Source organism: Ambystoma mexicanum, chromosome 11 (genome assembly GCF_040938575.1).
Source record: "Ambystoma mexicanum isolate Mex_15411 chromosome 11, UKY_AmexF1_1, whole genome shotgun sequence".
Classification (NCBI taxonomy): Eukaryota; Metazoa; Chordata; class Amphibia; order Caudata; family Ambystomatidae; genus Ambystoma; species Ambystoma mexicanum.
Genome location: NC_090934.1, coordinates 964628192 through 964640424, shown reverse-complemented (window position 1 = coordinate 964640424; position 12233 = coordinate 964628192). Strand labels below are relative to the sequence as shown.

General features: G+C 44.2%; 1 protein-coding gene across 1 annotated transcript in view; it reads left to right on the top strand.

Annotated features, from left to right (window-relative positions):
• LOC138505089 (sperm-specific sodium:proton exchanger-like) overlaps nt 1–12233 on the top strand; it is a 607661-nt gene that overhangs the window by 390515 nt on the left and 204913 nt on the right. Inside the window, exon 3 of the mRNA XM_069625405.1 lies at nt 11241–11338. Within this exon, the coding sequence (XP_069481506.1) occupies nt 11241–11338 (98 nt within the window). The remainder of the gene's footprint in view (nt 1–11240; nt 11339–12233) is intronic.

The window sequence follows — 12233 nt, the reverse complement described above, 5'->3', positions numbered from 1 at the left end:
TTTGCTGTTGACGTTACTTATCCATTATTGGGGGAAAGTCTTTGATCCCCCTTCTTTCAAGAAAGAACACTTCCTCTGACCTTCACTCACTCCCAGTCTTGTGTCTTATCACAAGTAGGTATTCCGCTGGAAAAAAGGAATACACAGGTAAGCTTGTGGGTCTCGGAGGGGGTAGAGGGACTGGAATTGTCAACAAACGGTATGTAATATTTACTTTGTTTGTTTTCTTCCCTCTAGCTCCGCTGTGCGTTCCGCCTTTTTGCCTGAGCCCTTGGCCTGACAGGTGTTCTTTTCCCTGCACGCTGTGCTCTCAGGAAGGAAGTCTGAATTACTTTAGCGGCATCTAGCCCAAGTGATCCCCCAGACAGATCGTGGAACATACGGAGCGCGACAGAGAGGCACTAGAGGTGCCACGTTCTTGGATCCACTTTTACCAGAATTTTGGGTCTTCTTAAAGCTCAAGTGACCAGCCAAAGGTATCTCATGGGCTAGTTGCAAGAATTGGTGTCTGTTGGCTTGGGGCACTACAGTCTTTTGTAGTCCCCAGGAGTTGACTCTGTTGGTTCACTATAGAAGAGGCCATGTTCCCAGTGTAACCTATACTTCCCAGGCTCTTGCCCTTCAAGCTGAGAAGCTGCCTGGTGGCGAAGACCTTCCAGAGTTGGACATTCTCTTTGTCCCTTACTGAAGTCTGCCCTTTGGGGTCCACCTTCTGCCAGTAACGACTGCAGCTCAGGATGGTCCACAGGGTCAAGATCTCCAATGAGTTCCTGGCCTCCTACTAGATCTGAGTCCTTAGGCTCTAGTTCAACCACACAGGGTTGTACCTCAGCCTCAGCTGGAGGAGGAATCACAGGTGTGATTTTTGCTAACCTAGGAGATTTCCTGGTTGGCAGCACTGGAGTGCTTTCTGCTGGTTTCTTTTTGGAAGTCTTGGGTTTCCCCTTTGCTTCTGGTTGCTTAGAGATAGCAGTAAGTAACTCCAGTGGAGTAGGAGTGATTTCTTTTTCTATCATCTCCTCAGGAGAGCCCCTCAAAGTCCTCTCCCTTGCAGGTCTGGTAAGCTCCTGTAATCTCTTACTAGGAGGTCTGGGAGTACTTGACACTACGGAAAGAGAGTAAGAGTCAATAGCTACCCCAGGCCAACCGTGGTAAGGTAGGTGGGTCCAGAACAACAGCGAGCTAGTAGTTGAAGACTAGCTAGTGAGGGTCACATGACTGTAATATCATACTACTAAATTCCATAGTGGTATTCGGAACAAACACAATACACGTATGCTACTAACCTTCACCAAATCTAACTGTGATGTTAACAGAAGCTTTTTACCTGTTTCACCATTATAAGCCAACCATGGCTTCTATGCGACAGTTTTAAATTACTTTTTCCTTGTTTCTTTGTAAACCAGCTTTTACACATATGTGTCAATTTCCATGAATAAATTTTCATAAACAATTTCCTCTTTCCTGTGACCCTCACTAGCTAGTTCTCTCCCCTCCCCCAAATTTGGGAAGGACTTGTGCTTTGGAGGGGTGTCGGTTGCTGGCAACCTGAACAGAAAAAAACTTTTTTCACTATAGCTACCAGAATCCTTTGAGTCTAATTAGACACACCTGCTTAACAGCCTCCCTGATGATTATTTGAGATAAGAAAGCGCTAGGAGGAGAACAACCACAGACCACAGAACTGCAGCTGAGGGATCTAACCCTGTTATTACTGACTACCTGATTTGCAGCAAGGGATCTAACCCTGTTAATACTGACTACCGGATTTGCAGCAAGGGATCTAACCCTGTTAATACTGAGTACCTGATTTTCAGCAGAAGGGATCTAACCCTGTGAATATTTGTCCATTTTGGGATGTGACCCAGCTACCTATTTTTTGCAACAGGTTTAATTGACCAGGACCGGGAGTGCGCGCCTCACCCACCTTCTGTTTTGTACTGAATGTATATTCAAAAATAGCAAGCCAATCTAATACGTCCAATTTAGGTTCATACATACCCACAATCTCTTTAGGCATCCGGGGTCTTTTTGGACTGGAAGATCTAGAGGATTTCGGGGAGAGAAGCATTTTCCAAAGACAATTTCTTCATCTCAAGCTCATGGTTGAGCTCCATTTCTTTGAGTCTTAATTCTTGGTGTCTCTTTTCAGTTTGGGCACTAATTCTTTTGAATTCAAGTTCAAGTCTCATTTTTTCTAGGGAGATAAATTCAGGACTTAATGTGGGACCTGGTAAGGGTCCAGTAGCTACAGGCTGAGGCCCTTGAGCAGGCAGAGGACCAGAGGGGGTGACATAGTTATCCTCCTCTTCCTCATCTGTCTCAACAATAACATCTTCAATATTATCCTCATTACTGCTTGCCACATTTGTTGGAGTAGTGGGCACTACAGCACCACTATCCAGACTTTGTTTCTCTAACAGTCTATCAATCATTTCTTGTTTCTTGCCTTTGACAGGAAGACCTTTCTGTCTACACAGACCCCTTAAATAATCAGCAGTATTAGTAAGGGGGGTCTCCTGGCTATAACTTTCCATAATTTTGACTTTTGTTAAAATATCTTTTTGTGATTGTTAACCTTGTGGTTAGTTGCACCAAGGCACTAGTAACACACTAAAATGTCAATCCAATACTTTAATCCTCACTGCTGTACACCAGTGTTAGGCAGAATCCAGTGCAGTTACCTTAGGGAGCACTACACCAGATTAGGACTACAGGTGAGAGCAATAAATCCCCTTTGGTATCAGTGTGTACCACAAAGATTTAGTTGGTGGATGTGGCTGAGCAGTCAGACTTATCTCAAGAGGGAGATGAGCAGTATTCAGGGTTGACACATTAGGGAGTACAGTACTATGGAGCAAGGAAACACTGACCAAAGTTTTGTATTAAAAAACGAATATATATTTATACACTTCTAAGTCAACACATAGATCACAGTTAATAAAGTAAGTTAAGTATAGTCAAAACAAAAGCATATACAACTCCCTATTCAATTGTAGACAAGTTTGCGGTAGAGTGAAAGCTGAGCAAAACTGCACAGTGAAAACCAACTACAAATGGCACTCTAACAATTCAACGAAAGGGAGGGAAAGTACAAGTTAAACCGAAATATCCTCATGCACCCCCTAGACACACTTTCCTGAAGTTTTGTGAACAAGTAATGCACAGTAACACTTTAACCAAAAGACAAGTGAATGAAAACTGAGCAAAATGGCACTCCACAAGTTAAAACAGTAGGAAGGAAGAGGGGTTTAGAAGATTTAGGCGCATCAACACATTTCTCATTGAAAACTAATCTAGTGAGAGCCGATCTAACAAATCAGCCAGAGTCAATAGACCTGGGCCAGAGTCAGTGGTACAGGACCAAGAGATTAGGAGCAAAAATGTTCTTGTAGCTGCAGTCAAGTCTTTAGTAGAAAACGTTTGAAGAAGTAGATGCAAGGCGAAAGACAATGTTAAGAGAGAGGGCAGCCGACCCCACAAGTAGTTAAAGGATTTAAAACACCTTTAGGGCTACCTTTAGGGCTACCACGGAGAAAGGGCGGCCTGGCGGCTCTCGTCATGGAGGAAGGTTCGAGTCACTGCACTACCCAAGGATGAAACCAGCAGCGGTGCTGCCAAACGAAGTTTAAAAGGTACTCTCCTTTTAATCGCGGTCCGGATCGATAGCTGCCTGGCTATCCGGTCTTCAAGTGCGGGGCACTGTCGAGTTGACCAAGGCAGGTCCGAGGATGCGATGTATGAACTGGTTGACCCCACCAGCTCAAGGGAAGGAGGCTCCTCCGCTGAAGATCTCCTCTCATCGTGTGGAAGAAAAGTGGTGAGACGATTCGGCAGGGCTTCACCGGTGGTGTAGATGCTGAAGATGTCTCTGGTTCTCTTCCCTTCGGTTCCTTAGTTCCAGTGGCAACGTCTTGCTCTTCCAGTCCTCAGGACCCTGCTTTTATGCAGAAAGAGACCCGTGGTACAATCAATTCCCACCAATGATGCGCAATCCTCCAGGTCGCAGGAGACGCACCAGGTAGAAGAACAACCTATACCGATCTTTAATCTTGCCAACTTTGCCCTCTCGAGAATACAAATATCAGCCATTTCAAAAGGACTCTCTTATGTCCCTACACATCAAACCGATTGGTTTAACACTGAAATGGAGGTGCGGAAATTCTTTCGCACGGTACGACTAAAAGCCTTTTTTGTGGATCAGGAAGACATGGACTCCAATTCCAGGTTACATGTACCCTCCACTTTCTACCCTTAGGACCATCAGGTACCACCTGAAATTATCACCTTTGAGAAATGTGTTTTAAAGGACCTAAATTCCCTCAAAAGAGAAAAAGGTAATTACCACCATAATTTATCTAAAGAAGAAAACTTGGCAATTGTTGAACTATCTAAGAATAGATCACTGGTCATAAAACCAGCAGATAAAGGCGGTGGCATCGTCCTGATTACATCCTCCCAATATCTACTTATGGTTAATGATCTTTTAGCTGACAACCTTAGCTGCATTAAAATTAGACAAGATCCAACGAAAAGTATTTTTAAAGAGATTACTGAAATCTCTAAATACGCATGGGAAAGAGACTGGATCAGCAAAAAAGAGTTTGAATTCCTGACCAATAACTAAGGGAGGGTACCTACCATCTATGCCCTCCCCAAGATTCACAAAAATAGTGCCCATCCACCAGGCAGGCCGATCGTATCTGGGTGTGGTTCGATCCTCGAACCAGTGTGCAAATTTATTGACTTCTTTCTAAAACCCATCAGCATTTTGACCCCCACATACATAGGTACCACGACCCATGCCATTCAAACCTTTGAAGACCTACCCTTTGATCCAACATCGCACTTGCTAGTAACTATGGACATTAAATCTCTATATACGAGCATACCACTGGGAGAGGCTATTGAATGCATGAGGAGACAACTCATTAAATACGATCTTCAGAATAGAGTCCCGGTCCCATTAATCACTGAGCTACTAACATTGGCCCTGAGTAAGAACTACTTCAACTTTGATGGCCAATTCTGTCTTCAGATAAAAGGGACAGCAATGGGCGCAACCTTTGCACCAAGCCTAGCTGTTATCTTTATGTCAGAATTTGAGGAGAACAACGTTCTTGCTGACAACAACCCATTCAAAAGACAGATCCATCACTGGAAGAGATATATAGATGACATTCTCTTCATCTGGGAGGGCTCAAAAGACACCCTTGATAATTTCTTAGTGTGGCTCAACAACGTAAACACTGATATCCAATTCACTATGGAATCCAGCAACAACATGGTGAATTTCTTGGATCTAGAAATACAACACAAGGAAGGGCTTATAAAATGTAATGTTTTCCGAAAACCAAGTGACAGAAACACCCTACTTCACTTTTCTAGTGACCATCCGAGACACCTCAGAGAGAATCTTCCATTTGGCCAGTTTCTTAGAATTAGACACAATTGTTCTGAGATTGAAGATTTTTACCACCATGCGCAGGACCTCGACAACAGACTGACACAGCGAGGATACCCACGGCATATAATCTCTAAATCTAAAAAGCGTGCCAGATTCTATAATAGGGAGGCGCTACTGACACCTGATACTCAAACCCCGGACCTCAACACTAGGACGACCTGTGTGATTACACATGGAACCCACTCACAGAAAATACGCAAACTAATTTCCAAATACTGGCCACTGACTCAACTTTGTCTACAGGATGAGCCAATCCCTAGATTTACGTTTAAACATGCCAAGAACCTACGGGATCACCTCATTCATTCGAGGTTCATAAAACCAGCACCGACGGTGGGTCTATGGAATTTAAGGAGTGCTGCGGGACACTTTCCATGTGGCAATTGTACAGCCTATAAATTCACTAGGAAAACCAAAGACTTTTTGGTCAACGGCAGACCCTGGACCCTCCATAACCTCACAAATTGCAAAAGCAAACAAGTGGTGTATGTGATTGAGTGTCCCTGCGGCCTCAGATATGTGGGCCAGACAATGCACCAAGCCCATATCAGGATTTGTGAACATCGTTCCAGAATCCGATGCAAGATCATGAGTGCCCCATTAGTATGCCACTTTAAAGAATCACATCACTCTGTTGATGACATTGCGTGGTGGATTATTGACATAGTTGTCAACTCAACCAATGCCCTTGCAAGTCTTCTATCTAAAGAAGCCTGCTGGATCCATTGCTTGGACTCTTTTCACAATGGACTCAATGAGGAATTCATACCTCCAATATGATCCTCTTGACCGGCCTACCAGCTGGCCGACATTTATGCATATACCCTCCCCCATGTAAGTTGGCCTTTCATGGCCCTCCTTACTTTTGGGACATCCTTTTCCTGCCCTTTGATCTGCCGGTTACCCCGGTTTTTCCACTGACTCTGGGGATTTGTTTTCTACCCATGTCTGGTTTCTCCAACTGTGCAGCCCCCGCCTCCGTGATTGACCTCACGTACAACCCTGGTAGACGATCCTGTCGTCGGTAACAGCCCTTGCCACCAGGGACAGGGATCCCCCTTCTCAGGGTGCTCCAACAACCCTGGATGTGACTACGGCTGTTCCCCTCCTGTGCGGGGTCCGTGTGCAACTTGAGCCTAACATTCTACCAGGCTCCATCTTTCCTCCCATTGTTTACACACCATTTCACATATGGGTTCTGCTTGCCGTTTTCATACAAATGCCTACGTAGCCCTTTTACCTTACTAAACTACGTATCCACGATTTCTCCGTGCTCACTCTCGACGAGGCAGCTGCCCCGCCCCTTGCACCATTGGTCTTGAGGCACTGTGACACAATACGTGCCCCACCCCCCGCGCCATTGGCCGCGATGCAACTAGATATGCTCCTACCAGGAGACGTAGGCACGGTTTGGCGCCAGTCACATCCCCTTCCAAGCTACTTGCAGGCAGGTTGTCATGACAACCACCACGCGAGTATGCTAGTCAGTGTTACTCGGCTGCAGCTGCTCGCCAGGTGCAGGCTCCCTCGTTGTGACTTTCCTGCATGAGACGGCATTTCCGCCTTTCGCCGTGTGCCTTAGTCTTCTACACTCCTGCTCTAAGCACGAACGGTAAGCATACCAAGCAAGTTTTTTTGTAGAGGGACATTTACTGTGTGCTCCGTGGAAGACATCGCGTTCCCCACAAACCAGTTCTTCTTGTTATGCAAACATGAAGCCGCCTTCAATTCTACTCTTACAGGCGATCCAACCCTCCATTTTATAGGCGCTGCAACTATATTGTCTGTTCCAGTGGCTTTGCCACCCATACAAACGTGCATCTAATGTCCCGTTTGTAATTGCTCGACCCAGGTGTTTTTTGTTCTCTTCTTTTTCACAGTAATCTCTGTACTGTAGCATGTCGACCGCGCCGCATCAGTTTCTCCTGGACTGACCTGCGGCGTTCACAGCTTCTCTCCACCCAGCACTGATTGATACCATGCTCCAAGGTAATCTTCTCATGATCTTGTCCGTACCCCTGTATACTTTGTTAGTGTGTCTCACACCGGCCACCATTTTTTCACGGGTCGCGCCCCTTTCCCTCTTCTGCCACCCTGCACATGGAACCTATTAGTGTGTCTGCCGTTCTCTAGTCTCTCTGACACATCTATTTCCTTCTTCTTCTTAAGTAGCATATGGTCACCTCCGTGCCCGTATCCTCTCTTCAGGCAGTCTCTGCCACATGGTGCATGTACAGTAGTATAATCCATCACACCATCCTTTGATGCCTGCATGCATTTTTGCACAATACTAAACATAATGACCTCTTCTCTCTTTTCTGAGATCTACTTTTCTTCATGTGCTTGCCTCTATAGTTGTTGGATTTCCAGCACAGCAAGCAGAAGTCTCAGCCCTGGCCCTGCTGAGCTGGCCATTTTCACGAGCAGTATAAGATTCCTGGCACACCGGGATAGCAACCACGCGGCATTCCCCTGCCCTCCATATATTCATAGGGTGAGTGTTCCGCGTTTGTTTGTCAACAGTATCAAAAAACCTCGACACTCCTTTGTAATTTTCCCTATAGAGTACTAGTTGTACCAATCATGTTCAATTTTTTTCTGCCCCCTTTAGGGATTAATCACCATATTACATCTATTCTGCCCTGAGGAAGGCTTCGACCACACTAGCCTGTATAGGCCCGCCGAAACGTGTTTCTCCTTGCGCTTTGTTCCCCTCCCTACTGGAAGCACTTTGGGAACAAATCTTTGATATTTCATACACATTGGCAGTTAATTATTTGGCAAAATAACCATATGACATAAGTTGATTGTGAATAATTTCACTCTGTCTAAACCAGGGTCATTATTTACACACCCTGGTGATATTCAGCCCACAGGTACGATTTCTTTCCTGTTGGGCTTCTGTTCTTTCATTAATTGTTTTTCTGCATAATATCCTATTTCATTTCTCTGATGAAATTATAATGTACACATGATGAATGTTATGCTTTATGTTTCTGTTTCATTTTTTTTGCTATGTCTTTTAAACCTGTGTAAAAAGTATTCAGAAATTCTTAAAAAATATGTTTTTTGTATAATAAATTTATTTTCATGTACTCCTAGGATTTTCCTTTGGTTTTGTTGTTCCTGTGCCTTTCTTTGAAAGCACACACCTTATAATAATATGGAGATTTAACCGAAATTATTGACAGAATTTAGGACTGTCATCGGCGTGGGTTCCTTTCTTATTTTCTTTGTTTTGAATGTTTATACTGCCCCTGCCCACGCTTGCACACTGGGGCACACCTATTGTTTGTATTTCTACCCAGGGATGAAACCAGCTGCGGTGCTGCCAAATGAAGTTTAAAAGGTACGCTCCTTTTAATCGCGGTCCGAGTCGATAGCTGCCTGGCTATCCGGTCTTCAAGTGCGGGGCACTGTCGAGTCGACCAAGGCAGGTCCGAGGATGCAATGGGTGAACTGGTTGACCTCACCAGCTCAAGGGAAGGAGGCTCCTCCGCTGAAGATCTCCTCTTGTCGTGTGGAAGAAAAGTGGTGAGACGATCCGGCAGGGCTTCACCAGTGGTGTAGATGCTGAAGATGTCGCTGGCTTCTCTTCCCTTCGGTTCCTTAGTTCCAGTGGCAACGTCTTGCTCTTCCAGTCCTCAGGACCCTGCTTTTATGCAGAAAGAGACCCATTCATACAGCATAGCTGTCACTCACACAGTGGAGTGGTCTTCTTGGCGGGAGACCCTCCAGCCTATCAGGTTAGAGTGCGACCTGAGTTGCTGTGGCAACTCTGTCCGGGGGTTCTACTCACCCTCCCAAACAACAGACCCACCCCAGACTCAGTGCCGCCGAAAGGAGGGCTTCTTAGCAGAAGCCTGCCAAAAGGACGAACAAAGGATCCCCGACCTGGGTTAGGAAAATGGAGTAAGACTCGAGAAAGAGGTTTTATCAAAGTTCTGGCAAATAAAGCCTATAGGAGTAAAGTTAATAATAAAATAAACCGGCGGTATGTTAGAGGCTCTCAGTAAAAGTGGTAGCCTCGAACAATGGGAAAATCCCATAGAGAAATTGCAGTCGAATATAAAAGGTAGTAGCCACTGCCACCAGCCAGAAACTTTGTAGAGGGGGACTTTCAGGTACCCTCTCGAAAATGAACATAGGGGAAAAACTATTAACCCTTTCCAGTACTTCCATATTAAGATGGGGTGTACTGGTTAAGTTCATATTAATCAACTGGTAAAGTCAATGGGGACTTTACATGCCCTGGGAGACAGTAGTGAGTACCAGGGTATGGAGTCTATGTTTGGGGGTCGCTACGACACCCCTGTGCCACTGCACGGAGGGTGCTGTGTGACACATATGCATAAAGATGGTTCCTATGGGTGAGAGAAAAGATCCCATAGGCATTAAACACAAAAATAGCCTAGAACACACGTAGCAAAAATGCCTATTGAGTGGGAAAAAGAGTCTCACTCTTAGCAGGTAAAAAGAAACAAGCCCTTCAATGCAGCAAAGCTGCTGGGGGACTCTATAGGTAAGGGAAATTAGCCATGAAATGAGAATTCTCCCTAATGCAGTGCATATCAAAGCAAGGTCTTTCACGTTGGGTAGCAAAGTGCAGCAGGCACTGCCACTAATCCAGAGGCAGTCCCCTCCCTGGCCCACCTACTGCACACTCCACCAGAGGGAGGGCAGCGACGGTAGCATTTTAAGTGGGAGTGGAGATAAAAGAAAATTGTAGAGCGCCCACCTGAAGCACACCCCATATGTTTGCCAAGCATTACTGCTTAGCAGAGGATGTCAGATGGTTGGACAGGCAGTCCTCTGCCACCTGTTGTCGTAAGCACCCTATGTTCTACTGTCCCTCTCCCTTCTCCAGCATTGGTATCTTTCATAGAACCGCATACACCCTCCCAACACTCCTGGGAGTATGCTTTAAGGCCAGGCAGTAACTGGTTGGTCTCTTAATGGTTCAAAATCTGAAGATGGTTGCCTGGGTTGGGGCTTAATCCTTGCCATCTCATTGGTTAGGTTCCAAAATGTGGTGGAGGGACTACAGAAGTGAATGTCTCTGGCATTATAAACCATAGGCAATGCATTTTCTATGAAATAATGTTTTTGTAGATATATCACTTGTTTAAATTACTGAGGATTCCCAGCGTGATGACAGGGAATATTCATGCATGTGAATCTATTAAAGATACCAATGTTGGAGAAATACAGTTACAGGTAAGTAACAAAGACTTCATGAGCATACAATGCAATATTTCTATTGGCCTGGTGTAAGAGTGATCCATGGAATATAAATTAAAGTGAGACACAAGTGGCCAGATTTACAAACATTTGCGCTGAAGTCATTTAGAAGATGATGGGTGCACCTCAAATTTACACTAAGCACTTTTTACCATATTCAGAGAGATGGGCATTTTATAACATTTAGATATGACTGTAGTGCCTGACATAAAACTCATGCACAAATTAAGCCCTCTGGGATTTTCTTTAGGTATCTTGAAAAGACAAAGGGCATCTGACCATTTCCTCCAGTGCAGATCCTTGTGAATACTGGAAAAAGTGTGAGTGCGCATGCGCGCAGCGAGCATCTTTTTAACAGCGCTTGACTACAGAAAGGCCAACTTGGGCTCTGAAAAGAGACAACAGCTGTAATTAATTTATTTTCTTAAAATCTAGAAGCAAAATGTAGTTCTCACAAACATTTTCATTGTTAATTTTTCATAGCTAAACATGCAAAATGTTTATTTAAGATTTTATGATTCATTTTTTAAAGATTAGTTTCTGGAGACAATACAATTCTGGAATGTTAAATCGAGAAACAACCAGGATATTGGTTAATGTATCCGAATCCTATGTTGATCGCAAAGGAAAGTAAGTGCTTATTTTTCCCTTTTCAATTTGAAACCGTTTTCATTCAGGCTAGTGTGTTTGTGATGTCTCAGTAAATCATTTTACATACATTTGATGCCTGGAAAAGGTCACTTAGAAACTTCAAATCACGAATTCAGGTCCAAATCTAAGAAGAGAAACTACAACTCCTGTAGAGAAATCAGGCCTGTGAATACATAAGGAGACTTAGTGCTGATGGGGCAACCTGTAGTGTAAAAGGAGATTCAGTATTCCACCCCTAAATCTATGGTATAGTTATTTACAATGTTGCTTGTTTTTTAACACTCAGCATGATTATGTATAACGTTTTGGAAAGGCATTGTTTTTTTCAAATACAGTTTTACCTTCTTCATAAGAAATCACAACTTCTTAGATTTTGGCTCCTAGGTGTTACATTAGAACCACCTATTATCACCAGAAACAAATGCTAAGAGTGTGACGTGAGGTGGATGGCTTTTTCCGATGGACTCATACTGACCAGTGCTGCGACCACGTTCCCACCCTCGTCTAACTCATGCCGTGCAGGCACTGGTTGTTAATATCACACCAGGACTGTTAACATTTTCCAATGAGGCTTTGATGCAGCTATTCAGATTTTGGAAGTACAAGCAATAAGCCGAAGTAGTGACTCAGTTTTAAATTCACTTATCCCCGTTCCTTCATTTGTCACGTTGAATTCTGGTAAACTACTTTAATGCGCTGCAGAAGTATGGCAAGTATTATTATTTTTTTTTTTGCTGGGTCATTGGCATCAATGAGAAGTACTAACTCAAATGTGTGTTGCTCTTCTGTAGATGCTTAACTTTACTGCCCTTTCTGAAGTCTTCAGGTATTCAACAGTTTACCCCCAGCACCCCCATTCAAGATATGTGCTAAA